At 43.5% G+C, this 25,884-nt stretch overlaps 1 protein-coding gene across 1 annotated transcript in view; it reads right to left on the bottom strand.

Moving 5' to 3' along the window:
• STAT3 (signal transducer and activator of transcription 3) overlaps positions 1-25,884 on the bottom strand; it is a 176,836-nt gene that overhangs the window by 66,125 nt on the left and 84,827 nt on the right. Inside the window, exons 4-8 of the mRNA XM_073608396.1 lie at positions 22,878-22,976; positions 21,361-21,456; positions 21,193-21,274; positions 8,751-8,845; positions 7,319-7,470 (exon numbers count right to left, since the gene is read on the bottom strand). Of these exons, the coding sequence (XP_073464497.1) occupies positions 7,319-7,470; positions 8,751-8,845; positions 21,193-21,274; positions 21,361-21,456; positions 22,878-22,976 (524 nt within the window). The remainder of the gene's footprint in view (positions 1-7,318; positions 7,471-8,750; positions 8,846-21,192; positions 21,275-21,360; positions 21,457-22,877; positions 22,977-25,884) is intronic.

Here is a 25,884-nt window from a genome sequence, read left to right as displayed (position 1 = left end):
TACAGAAATTGGGGCCAAGCGGGGAGTGTAGATAAAAATTAAAAACATTTAGCCGTGTTTCTTAGCGAACGTAATGTACTTGGATATGGGAATGGTAGTGACAAACACACATACACATTCAGGTTGACCTGGATGGACTTAAGATAGACCAGCTATGTAATACAACGGTCGAGACTGGTCTACTAGGACCCCCAGATCCTTTTCAATCCTGGATTCCCCCAGAGGTTCTTCCCCTGGCAAGTATCTTGCATGCATTTTTTCTTTAGCTCCCAAGTGTATTACTTTACATTTTTCAATAATAAACCTCTGCAATACAGCTGCCAAATTAAGGCCTTACTGTAAAGTTGTTATATCCTGATTCAAAGTTATTGCCCTGCCTAGCTCTATATTGTTTATGGATAAGTTACACAGAATTGGTCCCCCACTCAATTCTAAACCATTCAGAAAAAGAGCCTTTTACCACTAGTCTCTCAACGCTCATGCAGTACACTAAGTGTGTCATGGTGATGTAGTCTAATTATAGAGTAACAGCAGTGAATATACAGTGCATCCAGAAGGTATTCACAGCGAATCACTTTTTCCACAATTTATGTTACAGCTTTTTTTATTATTATTAATATACAGGATTTATATAGCACCAACAGTTTGCACAGCGCTTTACAACATGGGGCAGACAGTACAACTACAATACAATACAGGAGGGATCAGAGGGCCCTGCTCGTTAGAGCTTACATTCAAAATGGAGTAAATTCATTATTTTCCTCAAAATTCTAAAACTATTCCATGACATCAAAGAAGTTTGTTTGAAATGTATGAAAATGTACTAAAAATAAAACACGAAAAGTCACATGTACAGAAGCATTGACAGCCTTTGCCATAACACTCAAAATTGAGCTCGGGTGCATTCGGTTTCCACTGACCATCCTTGAGATGTTTCTACAAACTTCATTGGTGTCCACCAGTTGATTGGACATGATTTGGAAAGGCACACACCGGTCTATATAAAAGGTTCCACAGTTAACAGTGCATGTCCAAACACAAAACCAAGCCATGAAGTCCAAGGAATTGTCTGTAGACCTCCGAGACAGGATTGTATCAAGGCACAGATCTGGGGAAGGGTACAGAAACATTCCTGCAGCATTGAAGGTCCCAATGAGCACAGTGGCCTCCATCATCTGTAAACGGAAGAAGTTCCTAGAGCGGGCCGCCTGGCCAAACCAAGTGATCGGGGGAGAAGGACCTTAATCAGGGAGGTAACCAAGAACCCGAGGGTTTCTCTGTGGAGAGAGGAGAAACTTCCAGAAGAACAACCATCTCTGCAGCACTCCACCAATCAGGTTGTATGGTAGAGTGGCCATACGGAAGTCACTCCTCAGTAAAAAAGGCACATGACAGCCAGCCTGCATTTTGCCAAAAAGACTCTGACCATGATAAATAAAATTCTCCGGTCTGATGAAATAAAAATTAAACTTTTTGGCCTGAATGGCAAGCTTAATGTGAGGGGTGAAACCAGGCACCACTCATCACCTGTCCAATACCATCCCTACAGTGAAGCTTGGTGGTGGCATCATGCTGTGGGGATATTTTTTAGTGGCAGGAACTGGGAGACTAGTCAGGATCGAGGGAAAGATCAATGCAGAAATGTACAGAGACATCCTTGATGAAAACCTGCTCCAGAGCGCTCTGGACCTCAGACTGGGCAAAGGTTCATATTTCAACAGGACAATGACCCCAAGCACACAGCCAATATAACAAAGGAGTGGCTATGGGACAACTCTGTGAATGTCCCTGATTGGCCCAGCCAGAGCCCGAATTTGAACCAGATTGAAGATCTCTGGAGAGATCCAAAAATGGCTGTACACCAACACTCCCCATCTAACCTGATGGTGCTTAAGAGGTCTTGCAAAAGAAGAATGGGAGAAACTTCCCAAAAATAGGTGATCCAAGCTTGTAGCTCATACTAAAAAAAAAAAAAAAAAAGACTTGAGGCTGTAATTGGTGCCAAAGGTGGTTCAACAAAGTATTGAGCAAAGGCTGTGAATACTTATGTACGTGGGATTTTTTTGTTTTGCACTTTTAATACATTTGCAAAGATTTCAAAACAAACTTCTTTCACGTTATCATGGGGTATATGGTTTGTAGAGTTTTGAAGAATATAATGAATTTAATCCATTTTGGAATAAGGCTGTAACATAACAAAATGTGGAAAAAGTGAAGCGCTGTAAATACTTTCTGGATGCACTGTATAAGTTATGAAAACAATATGTAAGGACATTACTGAACTCCACTTAGTGCCTCTGCACTGGAAAAAACAAAAACAAAAAAAAAAAACTGACTCCTGGAATGAATGGGAGTTTGAATGCCCAAACCAAACTGCTAGCAGAGCCAAATAAAACTGTGGTTGTAAATTATGGTCTGGCCTTAAAGGGAACAAAGTCCTATAGTAATGAGCATATGTGTTGTTATTTTGCAGTACTTGCCTTAGGCCCCTTTCACACTGGGGCGGCGGGGGCGTTGGCGGTAAAACAGCGCTATTTGTAGCGCTGCTTTACTGTCGTTTTTGCGGCGGTATTCGGCTGCTAGCGGTGCGGTTTTAACCCCCGCTGGCGGCTGAAAAAAGGGTTAAAACCGCTCGCATAGCGCGGCTGTAGCCGCGGTATTGGCGCGCTGCCCCATTGATTTCAATGGGCAGGAGCGGTTTAGGAGCGGTGAATACACCGCTCCTTCACCGATCCAAAGATGCGGCTTGCAGGAGTTTTTTTTTCTTCTGTTGCCAGCGCACCGCTTCAGTGTGAAAGCCCTCGGGCTTTCACACTGAACAAACAGTACAGGCTGTTTTGGGTTGGTTTGAAGGCGGTATTTTTAGCGCAATAACGCCTGCAAACCGCCCCAGTGTGAAAGGGCTCTTACTTTTTAATGTGACATTTATTTTACATGTTTGTCCTTGCTTTTCTCTAATCTTTTATCTAATCCTTAAAATTTAACTGACAGATTTTGGATGCGTGTACAGTGCCTTGCAAAAGTATTCACCCCCACGGCCTTTTACCTACTTTGTTACATTACAGCCTTTAGTTCTATGTCTTTTTTAATCTGAATTATATGTGATGGATCGGAACAATAGTCTAAGTTAATGAAGTAAAATTTATACATAAAACTATTTTTCAGAAAAAAACTGATAATTGGCATGTGCGTATGTATTCACTCCCTTTGTTATGAAGCCCATAAAAAGCTCTGGTGCAACCAATTACCTTCAGAAGTCACATAATTAGTGAAATGTCCACCTGTGTGCCATATAAGTGTCACATGATCTGTCATTACAAATACACACCTTTTTGAAAAGCCCCAGAGGCTGCAACACCTAAGCAAGACGCACCATTAACCAAACACTGCCATGAAGACCAAGGAACTCTCCAAACAAGTAAGGGACAATGTTGTTGAGAACAAGTCAGGGTTAGGTTATAAAAAAAATATCCAAAATCTTTGATGATCCCTAGGAGCACCATCAAATCATAACAAAATGGAAATAACATGGTACAACAGCAAATCTGCCAAAAGATGACCACACACCAAAACTCACGGACCGGGCAAGGAGGGCATTAATCAGAGAGGCAGCACAAAGACCTAAGGTAACCCTGGAGGAGCTGCAGAGTTCCACAGCAGAGACTGGAGTATCTGTACATAGGACGACAATAAGCTGTACGCTCCATAGAGTTGGGCTTTATGGCAGATTGGCCAGAAGAAAGCCATTACTTTCAGCAAAAAACAAAATGGCATGCTTCGAGTTTGCAAAAAGGCATGTGGGAGGCTCCCAAAATGTATGGAGGAAGGTGCTCTGGTCTGATGAGACTAAAAGTTAACTTTTTGGCCATCAAAGAAAACGCTATGTCTGGCGCAAACCCAACGCATCACATCGCCCAAAGAACACCATCCCAACAATCGGGACTGGGAAACTGGTCAGGGTTGAGGGAAAGATGGATGGTGCTAAATACAGGGATATTCTTGAGCAAAACCTGTACCACTCTGTGTGTGATTTGAGGCTAGGATGGAGGTTCACCTTCCAGCAGGACAATGACCCCAAACACACGGCTAAAGCAACACTTGAGTGGTTTAAGGAGAAACATGTAAACGTGTTGGAATGGCCTAGTCAAAGCCCAGACCTCAATCCAATAGAAAATCATTGGTCAGACTTAAAGATTGCTGTTCACAAGCGCAAACCTTCCAACTTGAAGGAGATGGAGCAGTTTTGCAAGGAGGAATGGGCAAAAATCCCAGTGTTAAGATGTGGCAAGCTCATAGAGACTTATCCAAAGCGACTTGGAGCTGTGATAGCCGCAAAAGGTGGCTCTACAAAGTATTGACTTTAGGGGGGTGAATAGTTATTCACATTGACTTTTTCTGTTATTTTGTCCTATTTGTTGTTTGCTTCACAATTAAAAAAAACAGAAAAAAAAAAAAAAAAAAAAAAAAACACAACACGACAAACATCAAAAGTTGTGGGCATGTTCTGTAAATTAAATGATGCAAACCCTCAAACAATCCATGTTAATTCCAGGTTGTGAGGCAACAAAGCATGAAAAATGCCAAGGGGGTGAATACTTTTCCAAGGCACTGTAGCTCTTTGCTGCTTTGGCCTGTCCAGGGTAGGGCATGTGTATGGATTTAGAGCACAGGCTACAGGAGTAAAATGCAACATCTATGCAATGCTTTTCCGCTTTGGTGAAAATCTACATGCATCCAAGGTCTGTCAATTTAGAAAGTAGGTCAGGAGAGTGGGTTAGGCGTGGAGGGTAATGGTGAATTGTCTAACTGAGCACAAGTATTTTTGTGCCTGTAGAACGAAATGCAACACAATCTTGCATCTTCTACCACTTTTACGAACTGTAGCCACAGTGCACAATGCAAGGTTTATCACAATAAAGCCTGTCCAGTTCTCAAAAATTCTATAATTAGAAAGTTGTCTTTTTGGTCAAAAGAGTGATTCAATCACTCATTAACTCTGTAAAGACAGGGGGCAATCATGTATTCTACATACAGCTGTATGCCGACATAGTGCCATTTGCAGAGAAACCAAAGTTCTCTTAACCACTTTAATACTAGCCTGTATATACCCCTTCTTTAGCAGGTAATTTCTCAGTGCTATGATAGTTGATTACTCTGTCATGCAACACTGTACCCAAATAATTTTAATTACATTTTTGAGACAGATAGTTTTTTTGGTAGTTATTTAATAACCTCTACTTTTATTTTTTACAATATCAAAAGGAAAAAAACAGACCTAAATGTGGGTTTCCTTACATTTACCCTTCATTGGTTGGACCAATGTTACTTTGTCTGTAACATACCAGGCAGATGCCCCCGGTTTCTGGAAATCACTGAAACAGACCCTGCCAACTCCAGGTGATTTCCAATTGCTTCAGATTCCCGTGTTGAATGGCTGCCCTGCTGTATTCTGAACACAGAAAAGGTCCACCGCTCGGCACAGGTGCCATTCAGAGAATGCTTTGTACTTAGTGAATAAATGCAAAATGTTCCCTGACTGGACAAAATGGAGAAGTAGGGCAGCGCTCGGAAGAAAGTGGAAATCACTGGAGTGATTTCCAGCATCCACGGACATCAACCAGAGTATATACAGTGCATCCGGAAAGTATTCACAGCGCTTTACTTTTTCCACATTTTGTCATGTTACAGCCTTATTCCAAAATAGATTAAATTCATTTTTTTCCTCAAAATTCTACAAACAATACCCCATAAGGACACAGCGAAAGAAGTTTGTTTGAAATCTTTGCAAATTTATTAAAAAAAAATAAAATAAATAAAATCACATGTACATAAGTATTAACAGCGTTTGCTCAATACATTGTTGAAGAACCTTTGGCACCAATTACAGCCTCAAGTCTTTTTGAGTGTGATGCTACAAGCTTGGCACACCTCTTTTGGGCAGGTTCTCTCTTCTTTGCAGGGCCTCTCAAGCTCCATCAGGTTAGATGGGGAGTGTCGGTGCACAGCCATTTTCAGATCTCTCCAGAGATATTCAATCGGGTTCTGGGCTCTGGCTTGGCCACTCAAGGACATTCACAGAGTTGCCCCCGTAGCCACTTCTTTGTCATCTGGGCTGTGTGGGTCGTTTTCCTATTGGAAGATGAGCCTTCACCCCAGATCCTGACTAGTCTCAGTTCCTGCCGCTGAAAAACATCCCCACAGCATGATTCTGCCACCACCATGCTTCACTGTAGGGATGGTATTGGCCAGGTGATGAGCGGTGCCTGGTTTCCTCCAGAAATGATGTTTAACATTCAGGCCAAAGAGATCAATCTTTGTTTCATCAGACCAGAGAATTTGGTTTCTCATGGTCTGAGAGTCCTTCATGTGCATTTTGGCAAACTCCAGGTGGGCTGTCATGTGCCTTTTACAGAGAAGTGGCTTCCATCTGCCCACTCTACCATAGAAGCCTGATTGGTGGAGTGCTGCAGAGATGGTTGTTGTTCTGGAGGGTTTTCCTCTCTTCACAAAGAAACGTTGGAGCTCTTGTCAGAGTCACCATCATGTTCTTGGTCACCTCACTGACTAAGGCCCTTCTCCCCCGATCGTTCAGTTTGGCTGGGCAGCCCACTCTAGGAAGAGTCCTTGTGGTACCAAACCTCTTCCATTTACGGCTGATGAAGGCCACTGTTCTCATTGGGACCTTCAATTCTGCATAAATTTTTCTGTACCCTTCCCCAGATCTGTGCCTCAACACAAACCTGTCTGAGGTCTACAGACAATTTCTTGGACTTCATAGCTTGGTTTGTGCTCTGACATGCACTGTTAACTGTGGGACCTTATATAGACAGGTGTGTGCCTTTCCAAATCATGTCCAAGCAACTGAATTTTCCAATCAAGTTGTAGAAACATCAAGGATGATTAGTGGTAACAGGACACACCTAAGCTCAATTTTGTGTCATGGCAAAGGCTGTAAATACTTATGTACATTTTTTCATCTTTTATTTAATACATTTGCAAAGATTTCAAACAAACGTCTTTCACATTGTCATTATGGGGTATTGTTTGTAGAATTTTGAGGAAAATAATGAATTTAATCCAGTTTGGAATAAGGCTGTAACAAAATAAAATGTGGAAAAAGTGAAGTGATGTGAATATTTTCCAGATGCACTGTACATAGTTGCATTGGTCCAAGCTTGACCAATGTAACCATGTATAAAATATCCATACCTAGAATTCATCACTATTGTAGCTCAGTGTAAATTTGGAAAAAGGGAGCAATCTTCGTTACAAACCACCCATGTCATTTGTCAAAGTAAAACAAAATTTGTGATCTTACCAGTTCTCAAGGCGGTCAAGACAAATATTTGGAGGCCCTCCAATGCACGCAATCTGTTGTCTCCTCTTCCAGTCTGCAAGCTCTTCATCTGTTAAAGTCTTCTGGACGTATTCCATAGCAGACAGGAGTCCAGCTAAGTCACTAATTATTGTCTGCAAGATAAAGGGGATTACTGAATTTATTCAAGTGAGATATTTATAATCCTAAAAAGTGAATCAAAATAAAAAACTTAGTGTGTAAAAACTTGCTAGCCAGGTATTCACACTGCTTTGTGGGTAGCGTCAAAAAAGAACAAACCCAGCGCCTTTTAAAGCAGGTCTAAAACGCAATATTGAAATACATTTCATTTCTCTTTTCAGTCTAATATGCCTTAAGTAGCCCTTGGTCAGTTTCTCTGGTTTCAGTCAGGCTCTGGTGTCACTGTTACTTCCTGCCCTCTGCCATGATTTAGAGAGATTTGTACATAGGAAGGGCTACAGATTGGCAACCTTCAGCTCAGCAGCAAATCAGTAATACTTCCTGTGCAGACTTTTCACCCTCCACTGCAGTACAGCAGCCAGGACCAGAGCCGGAATGGGTACAGATACTGTGTCAGGTAAGTATTGAATGGCTGACATGGACAGATGGTTGAAAACAGGCAAAGTTGTTTAGCAAGTATAGTTTCTCTTTAAGCTGGATCATTTAAAGTAGAACTATAGGCAAAACTTTTTTTTCACTCCCATTTTGGATAGAGCAAGGGAGGGTTATAACCCCGCCATTTTTTTTTTCGCCATCTGTGTCCCATTGCGGGGATTTCACTTTCTGTCTCATAGCATACCAAAAACCGAGATGAAATCCTTGAAAATTAAAGGAATTCCTTGGGGCCCCCCAGTTGATCAGAACTAGTGTCCCCATTGGAAGATTTTCCCTCTCTTACTTATCTGGGGACAACCCAAAATTTGGGATTTTGTTTTACTTTCAATGATAATGGTAAACAGGACAAATAGAGAGGGTGAATCTCCCTAACAGGGGTACAGACAGCAATAAAAACTGACAGGTGTTCTAATCCATCTCCACTCTATCCAAAACATAAATTAAAAAAATAAAAATAAAAAAGGAGATTTTAAATTTTAAGCTTTAAACTAAAATTTCCACTTGATGATTTAGCACCTGTTCACACTGGTGCGACTTGACAGTTCCAAAAATCGCATGATGAGTTGCATCCTATTGCTGGTAATGGAACTGTTAAAATCGGTGCGACTCTGACTTTGCGGTTCCGCACCGATTTGAAAAAAGGGTTCCTGCACTTTTTGCAATTTCAGGTGTGACTTGCATTGATATTTGTGTATGAAGTCGCACAGAGGTCAGGCAAGTCGCACCTGAAATCGCACTGACCTCGGCTTTTAGTGTGAATGGGGGCTTAAACATGATCAAGAAAGATATACATTTTTACCCTTCTTAGCTGGTCTAGAGCAGTCAACATCTGTTCCAACTGCTGCATCTTCTGCCGAGTCACTGCTTGGTTGTTACCATTCAGATCAGAAAGATCTGCAATACATAAAGAAAAAAATTCATAATTTCTGAACACACAACAGCAAAATTTTCCTTTTTCGTTCCTCCTCCGACCTCTGTGTGTCCCAGAAGACGATGGGACAATTCAGAAAGCACCGCACAACTCCCGCATGCGCAGTAGGAAATAGGCAGTGAAGTCGCAAGGCTTCACTTCCTGCTTTCCTTAGTAAGGATGCTGCCGCCTACACCTAAAGCCGATAGAACGGTCAGCTTTGGGTGCCGACATCGTGGGCTCCCTGCACAGGTAAGTGTCCTTATATTAAAAGTCAGCAGCTACAGCTATTTGTAGCTGCTGACTTTTTTTTTTCCACCAGGCTGGAACTCTGCTTTAATGCACTAGGAAATCACACAAAAGCAAGCATTTACTACAGGAAAGAAGTTTTTTTGTATAGGTTTATTTTCCGTGTAATGGAATGTCTGCTCTGCATTTCTTAAAGAGCATCTGTAACAAAGAATACCAAAAGAAAAATGGGAGCGCACGGCATGCGTCAGTACACTCCACTGGTTAACAAATATGAAAAGTTAAAAATATCCTGGGTGGCTAAATAAGGTAAAAAAAAAAAAAAAAAAAGGTATATTATAGAGGAAAGGTGCTTTTAAAAAAAAAAAAATGGAAGGCTGAAGGGTCACCACCAGCATTGCAAAACTACAAAAGATTGCAATAAGAAATGCAAGAGCACAATCAGGGTAGCGAAAATAGATTAAGAGACACATTGCTGAGGAGAGTAAAAAAAAAAAAAAAAAAAAAAAGAAGGAAGGAGACTATGGTTTTCCATACCCCTGTAAGAAACGCATCTAAAAGTTTAATGAATTTATCTACACTCTTCACTGACACCACCAACTGTGGAATGGAGCCCCACATCTTTACCACCCTAACCGTAAAGAACCACTTATCAAGTTTAAGATTGAACTACTTCTTCATTGTCGGGTCATGTGTCTTTTTTAGAGACCAAAGATTTAGTGGGTTCCTCCCAATGCTAGAGTCACCATTCAAAGATTTACCTCCTCTCCAGGGAGAATACGTTTTTGGTTTGTAGTTTCTCATAACTGTGGTCCTCCAGCACACTTATCAAATATATTATTAGTAAAAAGAATAGGTCAGAACATATTGGCCCAATGAAGGGTGATCAGGAAAAATGGTCACAAGCGACAAGACGAAAGCAACGGCTTTAAATGCATTTTCTAAGTTCTCAGTTTATATTAATGAAAAGGAGTGGTATACCAAGCAAGGCAGTAAGGTTAACATTATTGAATAATGAATGTACTCTTGTGGCTGACAGAAACCCATGAAACCACGTCCCCACTGATGTACAGGTGCATCTCAAAAAATTTGAATATCATCTAAAAGTTAATTTCAGTAATTCAATTCAAAAAGTGAAACTCCTATTATATAGATTTATTACACACAGAGTGATACATTTCAAGCAAGTCTTTCTTTTAATTTTGATGTTTATGGCTTACAGCTAGTGAAAACCCAACATTCAGTATCTCAGAAAATTTTAAAATTGTAAAAAAATAACCTGTTACACTTACCGGTAACGGTATTTCTGGGAAGTCTTCCAGGACGGCACCCTGAGAGAGGACTGGTCCCACCTGACAGGAAACACAATCAGCAAAGAGGTTAAAACCCCCGCCCCTACCTGTGCTCCTCAGTTGTGAAAAAGTATTGACCCACACCAGTGCACAAGAGTGAGGAAACCTAAATTCATATATAATATTCAACCACACCAATAGAACGGGTGTGGAAAATAGGCCTGCCGTCCTGGAAGACTTCCCAGAAATACCGTTACCGGTAAGTGTAACAGGTCTTTTACTCAAGTCGTCTTCCAGGACGGCACCCTGAGAGAAGAGCAAGTAGCTCACAGGCCTACCTTAGGGCGGGACAACAGCCTGTAGAACTTTTCTACTAAAGGTCAGATCCTGAGGCGACAAATCCTCCACCCTGTAGTGCCTCAGGAAGGTGCTCTGGCTTGACCACGTAGCTGCTCTGCATATCTGTTCCATCGATGCTCCGGCTCTTTCTGCCCAAGAGGTCGCCAGAGACCAAGTAGAATGTGCCTTGAAGTTGAGGGGAGCCATTCTACCCGATTTCTCAAAGGCTATAGTAATGGTCTGCCTGATCCATCTCGCTATAACTGCCTTGGAAGCTTGCGGATCCTTTTTCTGTCCGAAAAAACTTACTAAAAAAGGTGACTGGATTTCCTGAACTCCTTCACCCTATCCAAATAAATCAACAGACAACATCTGACGTCTAAACAGTGAAAATAACTTTCTCATTCTGAGGATTAGAACAAAAAGACGGAAGGGACAATTTCTTGCATCCTGTGAAATTTTGAGGCTACTTTCGGAAGGTACAAGGGATCTTTGCCTAAGTTTCCACCCTGTCCTCAAATAAAAGAAAAAAGGGCTCTTTTATTGACAGAGCCTGGATGTCCCTTATCCTCTTGGCTGACGTGATGGCCTAAGTAGTAAAGCTGTCTTGAGGGTGAGTAATTTAAGAGGGGAGAATGCATCAACGGTTCAAAAGGTGCCCTAGTTAGGGCCTCTAAAATTAAAGTTAGGTCCCAGGGCAGAAATTTACTCATTAACACCGGGGACATTCTTTCTCTTTCTCTTCTCAAAAACCTTTTAATCAGAGGATCAAGAGAAAGTTTTTTATCCAAAAAAAACTGGACAGGGCTGCCACTTGAACCCTGAGGGTCTTGGCTGCTAGCCCCTGATCCGCGCCATCCTGGAGGAAATCCAGGATCGCGGGGATCTCTTGCTGGGAAGATCCTTTCTCCCGATACCAGCAGGAGAAGACTCCCCAGACTTTAGCATAAATACGCCGGGTAACCGGCTTTCTACTTGAAAAGGAGTGCGTCAATTACCTTCTCAGAACACTCTCTCTTGCGCAGGCTCACCCTCTCAAGAGCTAAGCTGTCAGTTTGAAGAAACCGGGGCTCGGGTGACAGACCGGGCCCTGAGAGAGAAGATCCCGCCTCTCCGGGAGGCACTGAGGAGGAGACACTGACCAGTTTCCTAGTGTTGGAAACCAGGTCTTCTTGGGCCACCAAGGAGCGATCAAAATCAGCTTCCCTGCTGAAAGACTCAACTTTTGTAAGATCCTGGGAATGAGGACCAAGGGGGGAAAAGCGTATGCCAGATGAAAGTCCCAAACCTGGGCCAACACATCCACCCCCTCCGACCCGTGCTCCCTTGAAAGTGAGAACCTCCTCCTCACCTTTGTTTCCTCTGCGGCGAAGAGATCGATCTCTGGTCTGCTGAAAAGGTGACACACCAGGGAGAACACTTCTGGGTTCAATTCCCACTCCCCCTGGAGAATAGTCTGCCGGCTGAGATAGTCTGCCTCGATACTGTAAGCTCCCATTATGTGCACCACTGAGACAGAAAGAACTCTCTCTCTGCCCACTCCAGCAGTTCCTGGGACAAGGATAGCAGGGAGTGTGATCTGGTGTCTCCCTGATGATTCAGGAAGGCTACCATGGTCGCGTTGTCGGAAAGAACCTGGATCTCCCTGCCACAGATTCTTTCATCGAAGGACCCTAGGGCCACTGACCGCCAAAAGCTCCCGGAAGATAAAGGAGGCCTCCCTGAGTCCGATCCCAGACACCCTGGGCTCGAAGCTCTTCCAAGTGGGGCCCCCCAACCCCAGACGATTGCATCCGTAGTCAGTCTGAGGGGTTGAAGCTGAGCCCAAAGGAGGCCCCATCTGCAGCTCTGAGGACTGAGCCACCACTGCAAGGACTCCCTCACCTCTTCTGGAATGGAGACCCTGTCGTCCAGTGACCCTCTCCTCCCATCCCAGGAGGATACAAATCGCTGGAGAATCCTGGAGTGTAGCTGAGCCCAAGGGACCGCAGGAATACAAGATGTCATCAATCCGAGGACTTATTATCTTCCTGTAGGATGTCTGTTCGGTTCCCAGAAGGGATACAACTGCTGACATGAGGCCTTCTGCTTTTCCCTGAGGTAAGATCAGCTTTTGTGCTTTCTGAACAAATGGGGACATGAAAGTAGGCGTGCTTCAAGTCTATAGTGACCATAAACACATCCTTCAGGATGTGTCTGAGGGTATAAACAGTTTCCATACGGAATTTCTTGTACCGTAGAAAACAATTTAGCCTTCTCAAGTTTGTAACGAGGCGGTACTTCCGAGGGCTTTGGAACTACAAAAATGTGGGAATAAAATCCCTGTTGCAGCGCTGCCTGACGCTTTGTAAGAGAGCCACCCCCTTAGACAGTCTTTGGGAAGGTGGGTTAGGAGGAAGCTCGGGGGAGGAGGGGAAAGGAGCTCCAACCTGTAACCCTCTTATTATTTGTAGGATGTGGGGGCTCTGCGCTACACCCTCCCACTGGGGAAGAAAGTGGGAAAGCCTTTCCCTCCACCGAGACATCAATTGTAGTCTATCGGTGGATTTCTGGCTGGGGAAGAGGAGACACCTTTTTGTTTGCCCTTACCAGCGCCCCAATGCCTGGTAGGCCCGCTTTCCTTTTTCTCCTGAAAACGTTTTTAGCCTGGGGGCCTCGGAAAAAACCTTCCCTTATCCTTCCTGTTTTGTGGGAAACTTTTTGCTCTGTTCGGTGGACCTAGAAAGGGCCTGTTCCAAACCTGTGCCAAAAAGTAGGGAACCTGCAAAGGGGAGTCCACACAACCGTGTCTTTGATGTGTTATCTCCCTCCCAAGTTTTCACCCACAAGGATCTTCTTGCAGAAATTAAGCAGAGCCCCCGACTTTGCAGTAGTTCGAACTGTTTCGACAGCTGCATCTGCCAGATAAGCTACCGCACTACCAATGACCTCTAGGCAATCCAGGACCTCCTTAGATTTAGAGGTTCTGGCCACATGGTCCCTTAATTTGGAGACCTACATATTCGCATTCCTAGCCACACAGGCTGAAGCCAAGGCTGGACTCATAGCCGCTGCATTGGTATCCCAGGCACTGCGCAGGAGGGTTTCGGCCCGACGGTCCATTTGGTCCCTAATGTTACCTGCATCCTCAAAGGATAGGTCTGAGTGTTTAGAGACCTGGGCCAGGGATGCGTCTAACTTAAGCTTTTTAAAGAATTTTTCCTCTTCCTCATCTTTAAAAGGGGCATCTTTGCTTCCAAGTCTTAAACTTTAACAGTTTCCTCTCTGGTTCCTTCCATTCCCTTAAAATGACATACTTAAGGGTCTGATGAATTGGACTGGGGCTTAACAAAGCCTCTGTACATTCTGTCCTGGGCCGATACTTGTGTAGCAGGCTCCTGAATGTCCTCAGATGCATAAACTGCCCTAAGGAGCCCCTCCATATCATCGGCAGAAAAAATAAATCTGCCGGATCTGTAGTCCTCATCTTCCTCCCCTTGACTGTCCTCTAAGCCCTCATCGGAGGAACTATGATCAGGGGCATCGGCCTCCTCTTCCTCCTCCGAGTCCTGAGAGGGAAGGGATCTTAGGGACTCAGGGCACTTAAGGCTACCCCCTGCCCTGAAAGTGGAAGGACCCTCCTGGGAGGAAGAACCTTCTCTACTAATGTGAGGCTTTGGCTCCCGGGGTTTGAGGGATGCTTGGAAGGTTTTCAAGGTCGACAACATCTGTCTGTACAGAAAGTCCTTCATGACCTAGGATGTTTCTTTCCCTGCCATCTTATGAATACATTTGTAGCAGAAGGGCTTAGAATGGTCCTGAGGCAATTTGTCATTACAATACCCGCATCTCTTAGAGCAGGAAGGGGTTTTAGTGGGACAGCTGGCAACCACTTGGGCAGTCCCCACCTAGAAGAAACACATAACTAGTCACACCAACAAACACATCTTGCTGTGACCTGCAGGGGTAAGAGTTGGGGTCCCATCCCCCATCATCACCCCTCCCAGCCAGGTCAACTTACCCCCTATGGCCTCCTCCATGGCTGCAGCCACTGCAGGCCTCTCCTCCCTGTCCATTGTTTCCCACTGCCAGAAGCTCCTTCTGTCCAGAAGGGGGGGGCGAACGAGAGCAGGATGCGGGCACTTGCTCTACTGCAGTCTAAATCCCCCTCTCAGCGGCGCTGTATGAGGCTCCGGCCACCATTTTTTAATGGAGACCTGAACCAGAAGTGACGTGGGAGTCGGGGCAGCGTCATTTACGGTGCCGGAGAGGAAGTGATGTCATTCCCTCTCCAGGCGCTGGGAAGATGGCGAACACAGGACACTGGTCTCCAGGAAACAGGCGCCATCCCAGCAGCCGCTCGAACGGCAAATCCCAGCCACCAGGAGACCGCTCTGCCTCTCCACCATCTCAGCCGCATTAGGACTCTGGGAACCGCTGGTACCCCCCATAGGGAGACCTGACCGCCTGCTCCCCCCACCGGACACCGCAGGTAAGGGGAGGGGGGAGCAAGAACATGGCCCCTGAAGTTCTGGGTACACCACTGTACCCAGGGCCCTTCAGTTCTCAGGGGGGCTCTTCTAGGAACTGCTGCCCCCCCCCCCCGAGAAAAATAGGGGAGACCCAACCTGGGAGGGTAGCAACAGCCTCCGGACTTAGAAAAAGGCTTCAAAAGCCTGCAGTCCGGCTCCCAGAGGGGAGACCACCAGCCCTAGGCTTCGGGTCTTTAGGAAAAAAAAAACAAACGGTTTCGCTGTAGGGAAACACAATCAAGAACTGAGGAGCACAAGGAAGGGCGGAGGTTTTAACTTCTTTGCTGATTGTGTTTCCTGTCAGGTGGGACCAGTTATCTCTCACGGTGCCGTACTGGAAGACGACTTGAGAAAGTTCAATATTGTAGACTCATGATGTCGCACTCTAAATCAGCTAATTAACTCAAAACACATGTAACTGTTTCCTGAGCCTTTAAATGATGTCTCAGCCTAGTTCAATAGGTTACACAATCATGGGGAAGACTGCTGACTTGACAGTTGTCCAGACGACAGTCATTGACACCCTCCACAAGGAGGGCAAGTCACAAAAGGTCATGGATAAAGAAGCTGGCTGTTCACAGAGTGCTGTATCCAAGCATATTAATGGAAGGTTGAGTGGGAGGAAAAAGTGTGATAGAAAAAAGGTACACAAGCAACAGGGATAACCGCAGCCTTGAGAGGATTGTGAAGCAAAGGCCATTCAAGAATTCAGGGGAGATTCACAAGGAGTGGACTACGGCTGGTGTCAGGGCTTCAAGAGCCACCACACACAGATGTATCCAGGGCATGGACTACAACTGTTGCATTCCTTGTGTCAAGCCACTCCTAAAAAAAGAGACAACGTCAGAAGCGTCTTACCTGGGCTAAGGAGAAAAAGGACTAGACTGTTGCTCAGAGGTCCAAAGTCCTCTTTTAGGATGAAAGTAAATTTTGCAATTCATTTGGAAATCAAGGTTCCAGAGTCTGGAGGAAGAGTGAAGAGGCACAGAATCCAACTTGCATGAGGTCCAGCGTGAAGTTTCCACACTCAGTGATTATTTGGGTAGACATATCATCTGCTGGTGTAGGTCCACTGTTTTATCAAGTCCAAAGTCAGTGCAGCCCTGTAGGAGGAAATTCTAGAGCACTTCATGCTTCCCTCTGCTGACCAGCTTTATGGAGATGCGGATTTAATGTTGCACAAAAAAGGAGGGGAGAGGGAGGCGCATTTAAGTGTAGTATTAGTAACAGTTTATTGCACATAATACATTGCGCTTACAAGATATAAGCAGAACATGCATTGTGTTAAGAAATCACCATCCTCAAAGGCCAGTGTGTCTCCCGGGGGCCAGATGGCTGTGGAGGAGAGAGCTGGGACACAGGAAGCGTCAGGAAGTCCGGGCTGCTCCACATGGACCACACAGGAGGAAGTTATGCCATCCAGATCATGGCGAGGACAGGATGGCGGCTGGCTAGCTGTCCTCTCCATGATCTGGCTGACATTGGACTGTAGCAGCCTTTGAGGATGATGATTTTTTAACACAATGTGTGTGTTCTGCCTATATCTTGTAAGTGCAATGTATTCTGTGCAATAAACTATTACCAATACTACACTCCTTTTCCCCTCCTTTTTTGTCATTTTCTACAGTCTTGGACACACTCTGGGGTGGCTGCCACCTAAAATCATTTTTAATCCATCATTCATGATGGAATTTAACCACCTATTACAAGGACCATACACACACACACACACACACACACACACTTTCTGCCACTGCGGTGCAATTTTCCAAATGTTATGTGCCTGGTTGTTTCTACTTTTAGGATTTAATTTTCCAGCAGTACCTGCCCACACTGCCAAAAGTACCAATACCTGGTTTAATGATCATGGTATTACTGTGCTTGATTGGCCAGCAAACTCCCCTGACCTAAACCCTATAGAGAATCTGTGGGGTATTGTCAAGAGGAAGGTGAGAGACACCAGATCCAACAATGCAGACGAGCTGAAGGCCACTATAAAAGCAACCTGGGCTTCCATAAAAACCTCAGTAGTGCCACAGGCTGATCGCCTCCAGGCCACGCCACACTGATTCAATAATTCATGCAAAAGGAGCCCCCGACCAAGTATTAAGTGCATACTATACTGTACATGCTTTTCAGTAAGCCAACATTTCTGTATTAAAAATACTTTTTTTTTTCTTTTATTGGTCTTGATACTGAATTTGGAGTTTTCACTAGATGAAAGCCTTAATTATCAAAATTAAAAGGAAAAAATGCTTGAAATATATCACTCTGTGTAATGAATCTATATCAAATATATGAGTTTCCCTTTTTGAATTGAATTACTGAAATAATTAGTGATATTCTAATTTTTTGAGATGCACCTGTACATATACACACGTCCTCAGGAAGTGATGCCGATACCTCGGTCATGACTGCAGCTATGATCCAGATATAATTTTTTTTAGAGGTGGCGATTCCCTACACAGCAAGTATGAGCCAAGCGGCTAAACAGCTGGTCCCCCCCCCCCACCACCACCACCGGGCTCTCCCGTACCAATGCCACTGGTAGCATCGGATGCACTGCACAGAGAGAGGAACTACCATTGTTCATCCCCCTCTGTGATGTCAGAGACATGAAGGAATAAGGATTTAGTCACTTCCGAGTCCAGTTTGTTTGTTTACAAGCCATTACTGGCTTGTAAAGCATCTGATCAAACCAATCTTTTGATCAGATGCTTTGGAGGGCAGAGGAATAACTCATAGACCTCAGATCTCTCCATAAAGAGGACCTGTCATGGCCCATGCTATCACACAAAGAATGTTGTTCATCAGCAATACATTTCAACAAAAAAAAAAGAAAAAAAGGTACAGTGTAAAAAAAATAAATAATAATTAAAAAAAAAAAAAAAAAAATGTAAAGCGCCCTGTGCTTAAAATGGTTGTAAACTCTGTTACACCACTTGTACCTACAGGTAAGCCTATAATAAGGCTTACCTGTAGGTACTGTGTAGATCTCCTAAAGTTGCAGAGTTTAGGAGATATTGGGAGTGCATGCAGCCCATTACATCACCGGTGCATGCCCTCTGCAGGTCTGGCTTACAGTGCTGGACCTTCAGAGCCTGTGCCAGAAACAGCAGCTCCCACGCGCATGTGCGCGAGTAATGTCATCGCGCCCCAGGCCGCTCATGTTCCCCACTCCGGGGGAAGATCTCAGCCCACTCAGAGGTGACATTGCAGCGCTGGAGGGCTTCATTTTAAGGCAAGTCTCTCATAATGTGCTAGTTTGTGATGCATACTAGCACATTATGACATTGCGTTGCAGGGATTTTTAATCATTTTTCTAACCACATGCGGTTTACTACCACTTTATATGCAAATGCATATATAAACTGTGATCACACCACACGTGAGGTATATCCGCGAACATCAGTGAAAGAGCAGACCTCCTGAGTAACGCTTAACTAGAAACCTGTGCAACGTTGCCTATAGAGATTTTTTAGGTATTGTAGTTTGCCATTCCACAAATGTACACAATTTAACAGCATGACATGTTCGGCATCTATTTACTTGGCGTAACATTTATATTTTACCAAAAATTGGGTATCATTTGTGTGTGTACTCTAGAATTCATTAAAGTGTATTTTTTCCTGAAAATTCGCGCAACAAAAATTGCAACAACAACCATTTTATTCTTTAGGGCATTTCCTTAAAAAAATATATATTGTGTGGGGGTTTCAAGTAAAAATGCTGATTTTTTGATGTACAGTGGAACCTCGGTTTGCGAGTAACGCGGTTAACGAGCGTTTCGCAAACCGAGCACTGTATTTCTAAAATTCCTAACTCGGTTTGCGAGTGTTGTCTCGCAAAACGAGCAGGATTCAGGCCAAAAGCGGTGTGCAGTACCGCTTTTGGCCTGGGGTGGGGGGCGCCGGAGCTGAGCAGAGCCGAAAGTCGCCGATCGGAAATGCAGGGAAAGGCCCGAGGACAGTTTGGCTGACTCCATTCACGAGCCTTTCCGAGGTTTGCCGAGGTCCGCCGAAGTGTCCCTCTGGCCTTTTTGCCCGTTTCCGAGGCTCTCCGGCGCCCCCCACCTCTGGCCGCATGCGGTATTGCATCCCATTGAAGTCAATGCGGAACAAATTATTTTAGTTTCCATTGACTTCAAATGGGAAAACTCGCTTTGATATGCGAGTACATTGGATTACGAGCATACTCCTGGAACGGCGTATGCTCATAATCCGAGGTTCCACTGTACGTGAAAAATGTCAGAATTGCCCTGATATTGAAGTGGTTAAAGATACTGTAGACTAGAAAAAACCTTATGTAAATAAATCCTCAAATGGTACCAACTGATTGCCAAAAAGCAAATGTGGTACCAATAGTCAAAAAAGAAATTGGTCATAATGATGTCCTGAGATATTGAATGACAGCTGGGTTTACCACACTTAGCTACTCTACAACATGTAATTGCTGCCTTACTATAATAACTAGCAGGCACCAAGGACCTGAGAAAGCCTTTAACATGACACTCAAGCTAGCCATACACTGGTCAAAATTTGAAAGTCCCTGCTGGCCTGACCAACTATCGATCTGTGTGTGGGTTCCCCCGCTCAAGAGAAGTCAATTGTGTAATTGACTTCCGTTGAAGGGACATGTTGGAATTTATTTATTGAGCAGTAGCTCCAACCAATACAATTCCTGGCAGGGGCTGGCCAGAAAGATTTTTCCATCCACCTGGTTTGCGTGAATAGAGGAATTGGTTATTCACCCCCCCCCATTTAGCCTGTTAGCTGACCAAAAAAAAAAAAAGAACAGCTAATAGCCAGTCTTACAAAGGAACCAAGTGCATCATTGTTGTACTGTACAAACAATACACTTTAAAAGCATTTCAGTTTTTGGTGGAATTATTTCTTGTGACTGGACAAGAGTGCATTGTTCTTTTAAAGAACACCGTCTACCAATCAAGGAGCGGACAACTTTTGAAAATGTTAGACCCTAAAAAGGAAAAGACTCATACTATATTTTCACTATAAATCTTTATTCAACTGTGCCTGCTTTTTGTCTGCAAGCACCACTCCAAACATTTTTGGCATGTAACCATGTAAGATAATAGCGCACACACCCCTTTAAAAAAAAAAAAAAAAAAAAAAGTCTAAAAGTAAAAAGTTTGTAGTACTTGCTGCAAAAAAAAAAAAAAAAAAAAAAAAACACCACAACAGATCTGTATTAAAAACTCTCAGCGCTTATGTTCCTGGGTCTGCACATCTGCCATGGCCCATTTTTTTTGTTGAGTTTTTCATTTTTACTTTGTTCTAGAGAATGACACAGGAGTAGTAGGCAAGCCCAGTACTTCATTAACTTTAGGCCCCTTTCACACGGGGTAGGACTCTGTTAGAGTTTGCCTGCTCAGCGGGGAATTTGTCCACTAATCCCCACTGAGCAGGTGGATGGCTGGTCTGTGTTTGCTCTGCTTATGCAGAGCAGACACAGCCTGCTCTCCTCTAAGGGCGGTCGAGTGTAAAAGGACCACCTGTCCTTTTACACCCAACTGCCATCCGATTTGCCAGGCAAATGGGGAATGGTTTTTAACGGATAGAATCGGATCTCGGCGGATTTCAATGGACATGTCCTTTGACACCCACCACTCCACAGAGGAGACTGAAGTGTCCGATCGGGGCCGCCTGTAAAACTGACAGGTGGACCTGATCAGTCCGCTAGTGTGAAAGGGGCCTTATTCTAGTATAGGTTCTAATCAAATTCAAAAAGTATTACTCGGTAGCAATTGGAAGAAAAGAAATGGACTATTGTTAGCTATGCAGGCACTTTGATTACAGTAAACCATTACTTCCACAAATTAGACTATAAAATGAATCTAAGAAGCGGCTACTGCAAAAATAAAAAGACTGTCCGCATACAGGATGCCTCTATGTTATGATGAGTACATCACAATAAACTCACCACTTTGGCTTTTTAAAGTTTTGTAGTTGAAATCAAAATCATCTTGAAGATTTTCTACCACTTTCATTTTCTGTTCGAGGTCCTGTCAGGCAAGGATGCATGAATTAAAATAACAAACAATGCAAAGAACACAAGACACAACAAAACGTAACTCCTTGCTGCCAGTACCTGGACTTTTTTCCTGACATCCTGCAGGTGCTGCTCCAACATCTGTTGCTTTTCAGTCACTACAGTTGCCGTGGGATGGGATGCCGGGCCCCCTTGCTAGATTGGAAGAAAACCAGTCAGACAGACACTTATAAAATGAAACTACAGAACAGATGAAAAGGTGCAGATTTAACACATTTCTTACAAAAATGATTTACATGAAACCCTAATACTTCATTCTCTTGTGAAAAACCACCAGTAAAGAAATAAATACAGAAAATGTGAACTCAACCCCCGTTCACAGTGAATCGGACTTTGAAATTGTGCAACTTCACTTGAAGTCGCACGATTTCAAAGCCGCAGGTCAGTGCAACTTCAGGTGCAACTTGGCTGACATCTGTGTGACATTAATGAACAGATGTCTATGTAAGTCACACCTGAAATTGCAAAAAATAGCTCAGAAACTTTTTTTCCCAAATCAGGGAGGCATTGCAAAGTCGGAGTTGCAATGATTTGAACAAGTCCATTGCCGACAATAGAGTGCAACTTGTCATGCAATTTGGACCTGTCAAATCGCACTGGTGTGAATGAGGCTTAAAGAGGACTTCTAAACAGTATGTTTTAAACTGTAAGCAAGGAATTGCATTCATATGAGCAAAAGCAGGCAATACACCTTTACTTCAAATAAAAGAAAGGCAAATTCCTAATTTATATCGAAAGGCAAAAAAAATATATGTGAGGGAGGGACAGTTCACTACAGGGGCCCAAAATAAAAGTAGAACTGTAGGCAAAACTTTTTTTCCCCCATTTTGGATAGAGTAAGTGAGGGTTATAACCCCAATCAGATTTTTCTTTACCATCTGAATCCAATTACGGAGGTTCACCTTAACTTCCTGTCCTATAGCTGAACAGGAAGTGAGAGGAAATACCTGCAAATTAAGGGAATTCCTTGGGGACCACCAGATCACCAGAACTAGTGTTCCCATTGGAAGAATTCCCCTCTATTACTTTTCTGGGGACAACCCAAAATTTGAGGATTTTCTTTTACTTTCAGCGATACTAGTAAACAGGATAAATAGAGAGAGTGAACCTTCCCAATGGGGGCACAGACAGCAATAAAAAACTCACAGATGTTCTAATCCCTCTACTCCATCCAAAAAAAAATAAAAATGTTGCCTTTAGTTATACTTTAACTCTGCAGGGAGCATTTTGCTTATTAGCAAAAGCAAAAAAAAAAAAAAAAACACCTGTTTCTAGAACAGAAGTAGAGCTCTCAATTACATGCATTCTGTTTGGCAGCATTTAAAATAAAACGTTTTCAGAGACCACTTCGTAATCCCAAGTGGAATCAGAGGGAAGGAATGTGAGCAGGTGACGATACAGCATGCTTCAGTTTTCCAGAACCATACACTAGTAAGAAATTTGAGGAACTAGACCATTATGTAATTCTTATATTAAATACAACTAGCTACAGTTAGCTAGTACAGTTTGGAGGATGTAGTTGCACTACATTCCATCCACCATCAATACCACCACACCTGGGCAGCAGCTGCTGCAGTCTGAAGAAGTCTCCCCTCTTCCCACAGGCATCGGGCTACTATACGTGCAATTTCCATTGGTTTTTCCAGGTACCTACTCTGTAATGACAAATAGCAAAACAGTGAAACCTTCAAATGTAGGTTCATTCTTGATGGTAAACTTTAATTCACCCTGTCAACAATAAACTAAACAACAATATAAAGCCAATACATAAAAAAAATAAATAAATTTTTACATTTTTTTAGAAAGCCTTTTTAATAAACAGCAATAGTTGTAAAGGTAGGGGGTACAGTTGGAAAAGAGGCTAGAAAAAAGCTGCACAGATCCAATAAGCCAGGAAGGAAGTGCACTTAAAAAAATTACAGCTGGAAGGAAACCTTCTTAAAGCCTGACAGCTCCGACCAGAAGCCGCTGAACTAGCCATGCGAGGTTAGTCCAGCGATCTTCCCCGCTGAGCGGTTGTGTTCTAACTAGGGAACGGTCCCCCTGTCAGAACACTCCGATCAGTGCTCTCTGCCATTGGCAGAGAGTGCTGATCAGGACTCAGTCGGCTGCTGGTTTTCCGGCATGAACGTTTGACAGAAGTCGGACGAACTGTCGGACAGACCAACATACACACGGGCAGAATGTTGTCCGGTATTTTTTTTTTTTACAGGCAAATGTCTCCCGACATTCTGGCCATGTGTACGGGGCTCTAGGGTCCATGCACATTAGGCAGCTAAAAATAAAAAAAAATGCCTAACTCCTATGGAACATATCGTACACATGTTTAGGCCTGTTTGTAAGCAGTTTTCCCCATCACATTAGAAAAACCTACATTTAAAAATGCGTGACGCGACTTAATGCCGCATTCAGGCACGTCAAGTTTTTTCTGCCCAAACGCTCCACTCAAACGTAGTTGTGATGGGTTTTTTTGCCAGCCTGTAAACTGTCCTCTACAAATATGCCTGTAAAACACCCAAATGTGCATCGACACATAGGCTAAAATAGTGTTGCATTTACAGGCTGAAAGAAAAAAAAAAAATGCCAGATGCCAGTCTAAACTTTATGCCCAGTGTGCATGAGGCCTTCACATTTCTGTTGTCTTTAAAAACAAACCGATTCATCACAGCTATTTAAAGATAACCTGAGGAATACAAAAGTCTCCCATTGATGACTCCCCCCTGAAAATACTAGCTACCTGGCTGTCTCTAGTTTTAATACCTTCTGAGTTATTGACCCAGAACAGGCAAGCAAGTCACAAAAGTCAGGAGTTCCGATTCTTTACATTTCATCAGTGACTAAAGGTACTGAAGCCACTGAATCTGTATGGGGAGCAAGCATTGGAAAAGTAAGTAGGTGGTGTGGAATCCCCAGAAAAAAAGTCCACTGTCACAGATAGTGTGGAGTTAGTCATTTGAAGTAAGTGTTTTGGCACTGGGCAGACAGTCCTCATATATACTTGGGTGTATATGGGTTAATCTGGGTGCAATGGGCAACACCGGTATAATCCTCAAAAAGCGCCAATGTGTACATATTTTTTTTCTGCCAAGTTGACTGTTGTGTCTGCAGATGCAAGAAAATGTGTCTTAGGAACTTGGGAAGAACTGGTCAGGGTGGATAAAAAAAAAAAAGGAAAGAAGGATTGACGATTTAAAAATCTGATTTTTTTTTTTTATCAATATCTAAAGATAGTTTAAGATACAATAATAATATAGTTTATTCAGCATGAAATGGAGCTTAGTTATGTAGCACGAAGCTGTATATTCTGCAATAGTTACATTTTTGGTAAACTCATTCAATGAATCCAAGCTCTGCAAGGTGAGATGACATGCACTGCATTGATGCATTCACATAATTTCACTGTAACCATGAGATAAAACAAAGTTCAGGAATATTCCTTTATCCCATTGTTTTGCAAATCTATGTACACCACAAACTGCATGATTGAATCGGTTATGATAGCTCTGTTTCACTAACCTGACAGCTTTTTTCATTCTAAATAGGAAACCTTCATCTTGTTTGCAAATAGTAAAGATTCTAACCACCAGCAAGAATAAGTCCTTCCATTTAAAGAGCACCCGTCATTTCAGATCCATCATGGCAGCGCCTGTTAGTGGGCATCCACTAACCTACTGCTGCCACGTCCCTCACCTTGTTGTGTCACTGCCGCATTACCAGCCGTCCCATAAAAGTAAATAGGACTGTTGGTGAGTCAACAGCAGGTCAGAGGAGGAGCCGCTGTGGGACAGATGACAGTTGCTCTTTAAAAATTATGATTTTAACTGCTTGCCGACCGCCGGCCGTCAATTGACGGCCAGGCGGCGCAGCTCTCGTTGCGGGCGGACGTCATATGACGTCCTCGCTTTCCTAGGCCACCAGGGGGCGCGCGCGCCCGCCGTGTCACTAGGCACCCGGTGCGCGTGCCCGGCGGCCGCGATGTCCGCCGGGCACCCGCGATTACTGGTAACACAGCAGGACCATGGATCTGTGTGTGTAAACACACAGATCCACGGTCCTGTCAGAGGAGAGGAGACCGATGATGTGTTCCCAGTACAGCGGAACACCGATCGGTCTCCTCCCCTAGCGAGTCCCCGCCCCCTACAGTTAGAATCACTCCCTAGCAACACAGTTAACCCCTCGATCACCACCTAGTGTTAACCCCTTCACTGCCTGTCACATTTATACAGTAATCAATACATTTTTATAGCACGGATCGCTGTATAAATGTGAATGGTCCCAAATATGTGTCAAAAGTGTCCGATGTGTCCGCCGCAATATCGCAGTCACGATAAAAATCGCAGATCGCCGCCATTACCAGTAAAAAAATTAAAATGTTATAAAACTATCCCCTATTTTGTAGACGCTATAACTTTTGCGCAAACCAATCTATATACGCTTATTGCGATTTTTTTTTACCAAAAATATGTACAAGAATACATATCGGCCTAAACTGAGAAAAAATTTGTTTTAAAGAAAAAAAATTGGATATTTATTATCGCAAAAGGTAAAAATTATTGTGTTTTT

The sequence above is a fragment of the Aquarana catesbeiana genome, linkage group LG12, assembly GCF_042186555.1.
Source record: "Aquarana catesbeiana isolate 2022-GZ linkage group LG12, ASM4218655v1, whole genome shotgun sequence".
Lineage (NCBI taxonomy): Eukaryota > Metazoa > Chordata > Amphibia > Anura > Ranidae > Aquarana > Aquarana catesbeiana.
The sequence above is the reverse complement of the archived record's forward strand: the minus strand, read 5'-3'. Positions and strand labels throughout refer to the sequence as shown.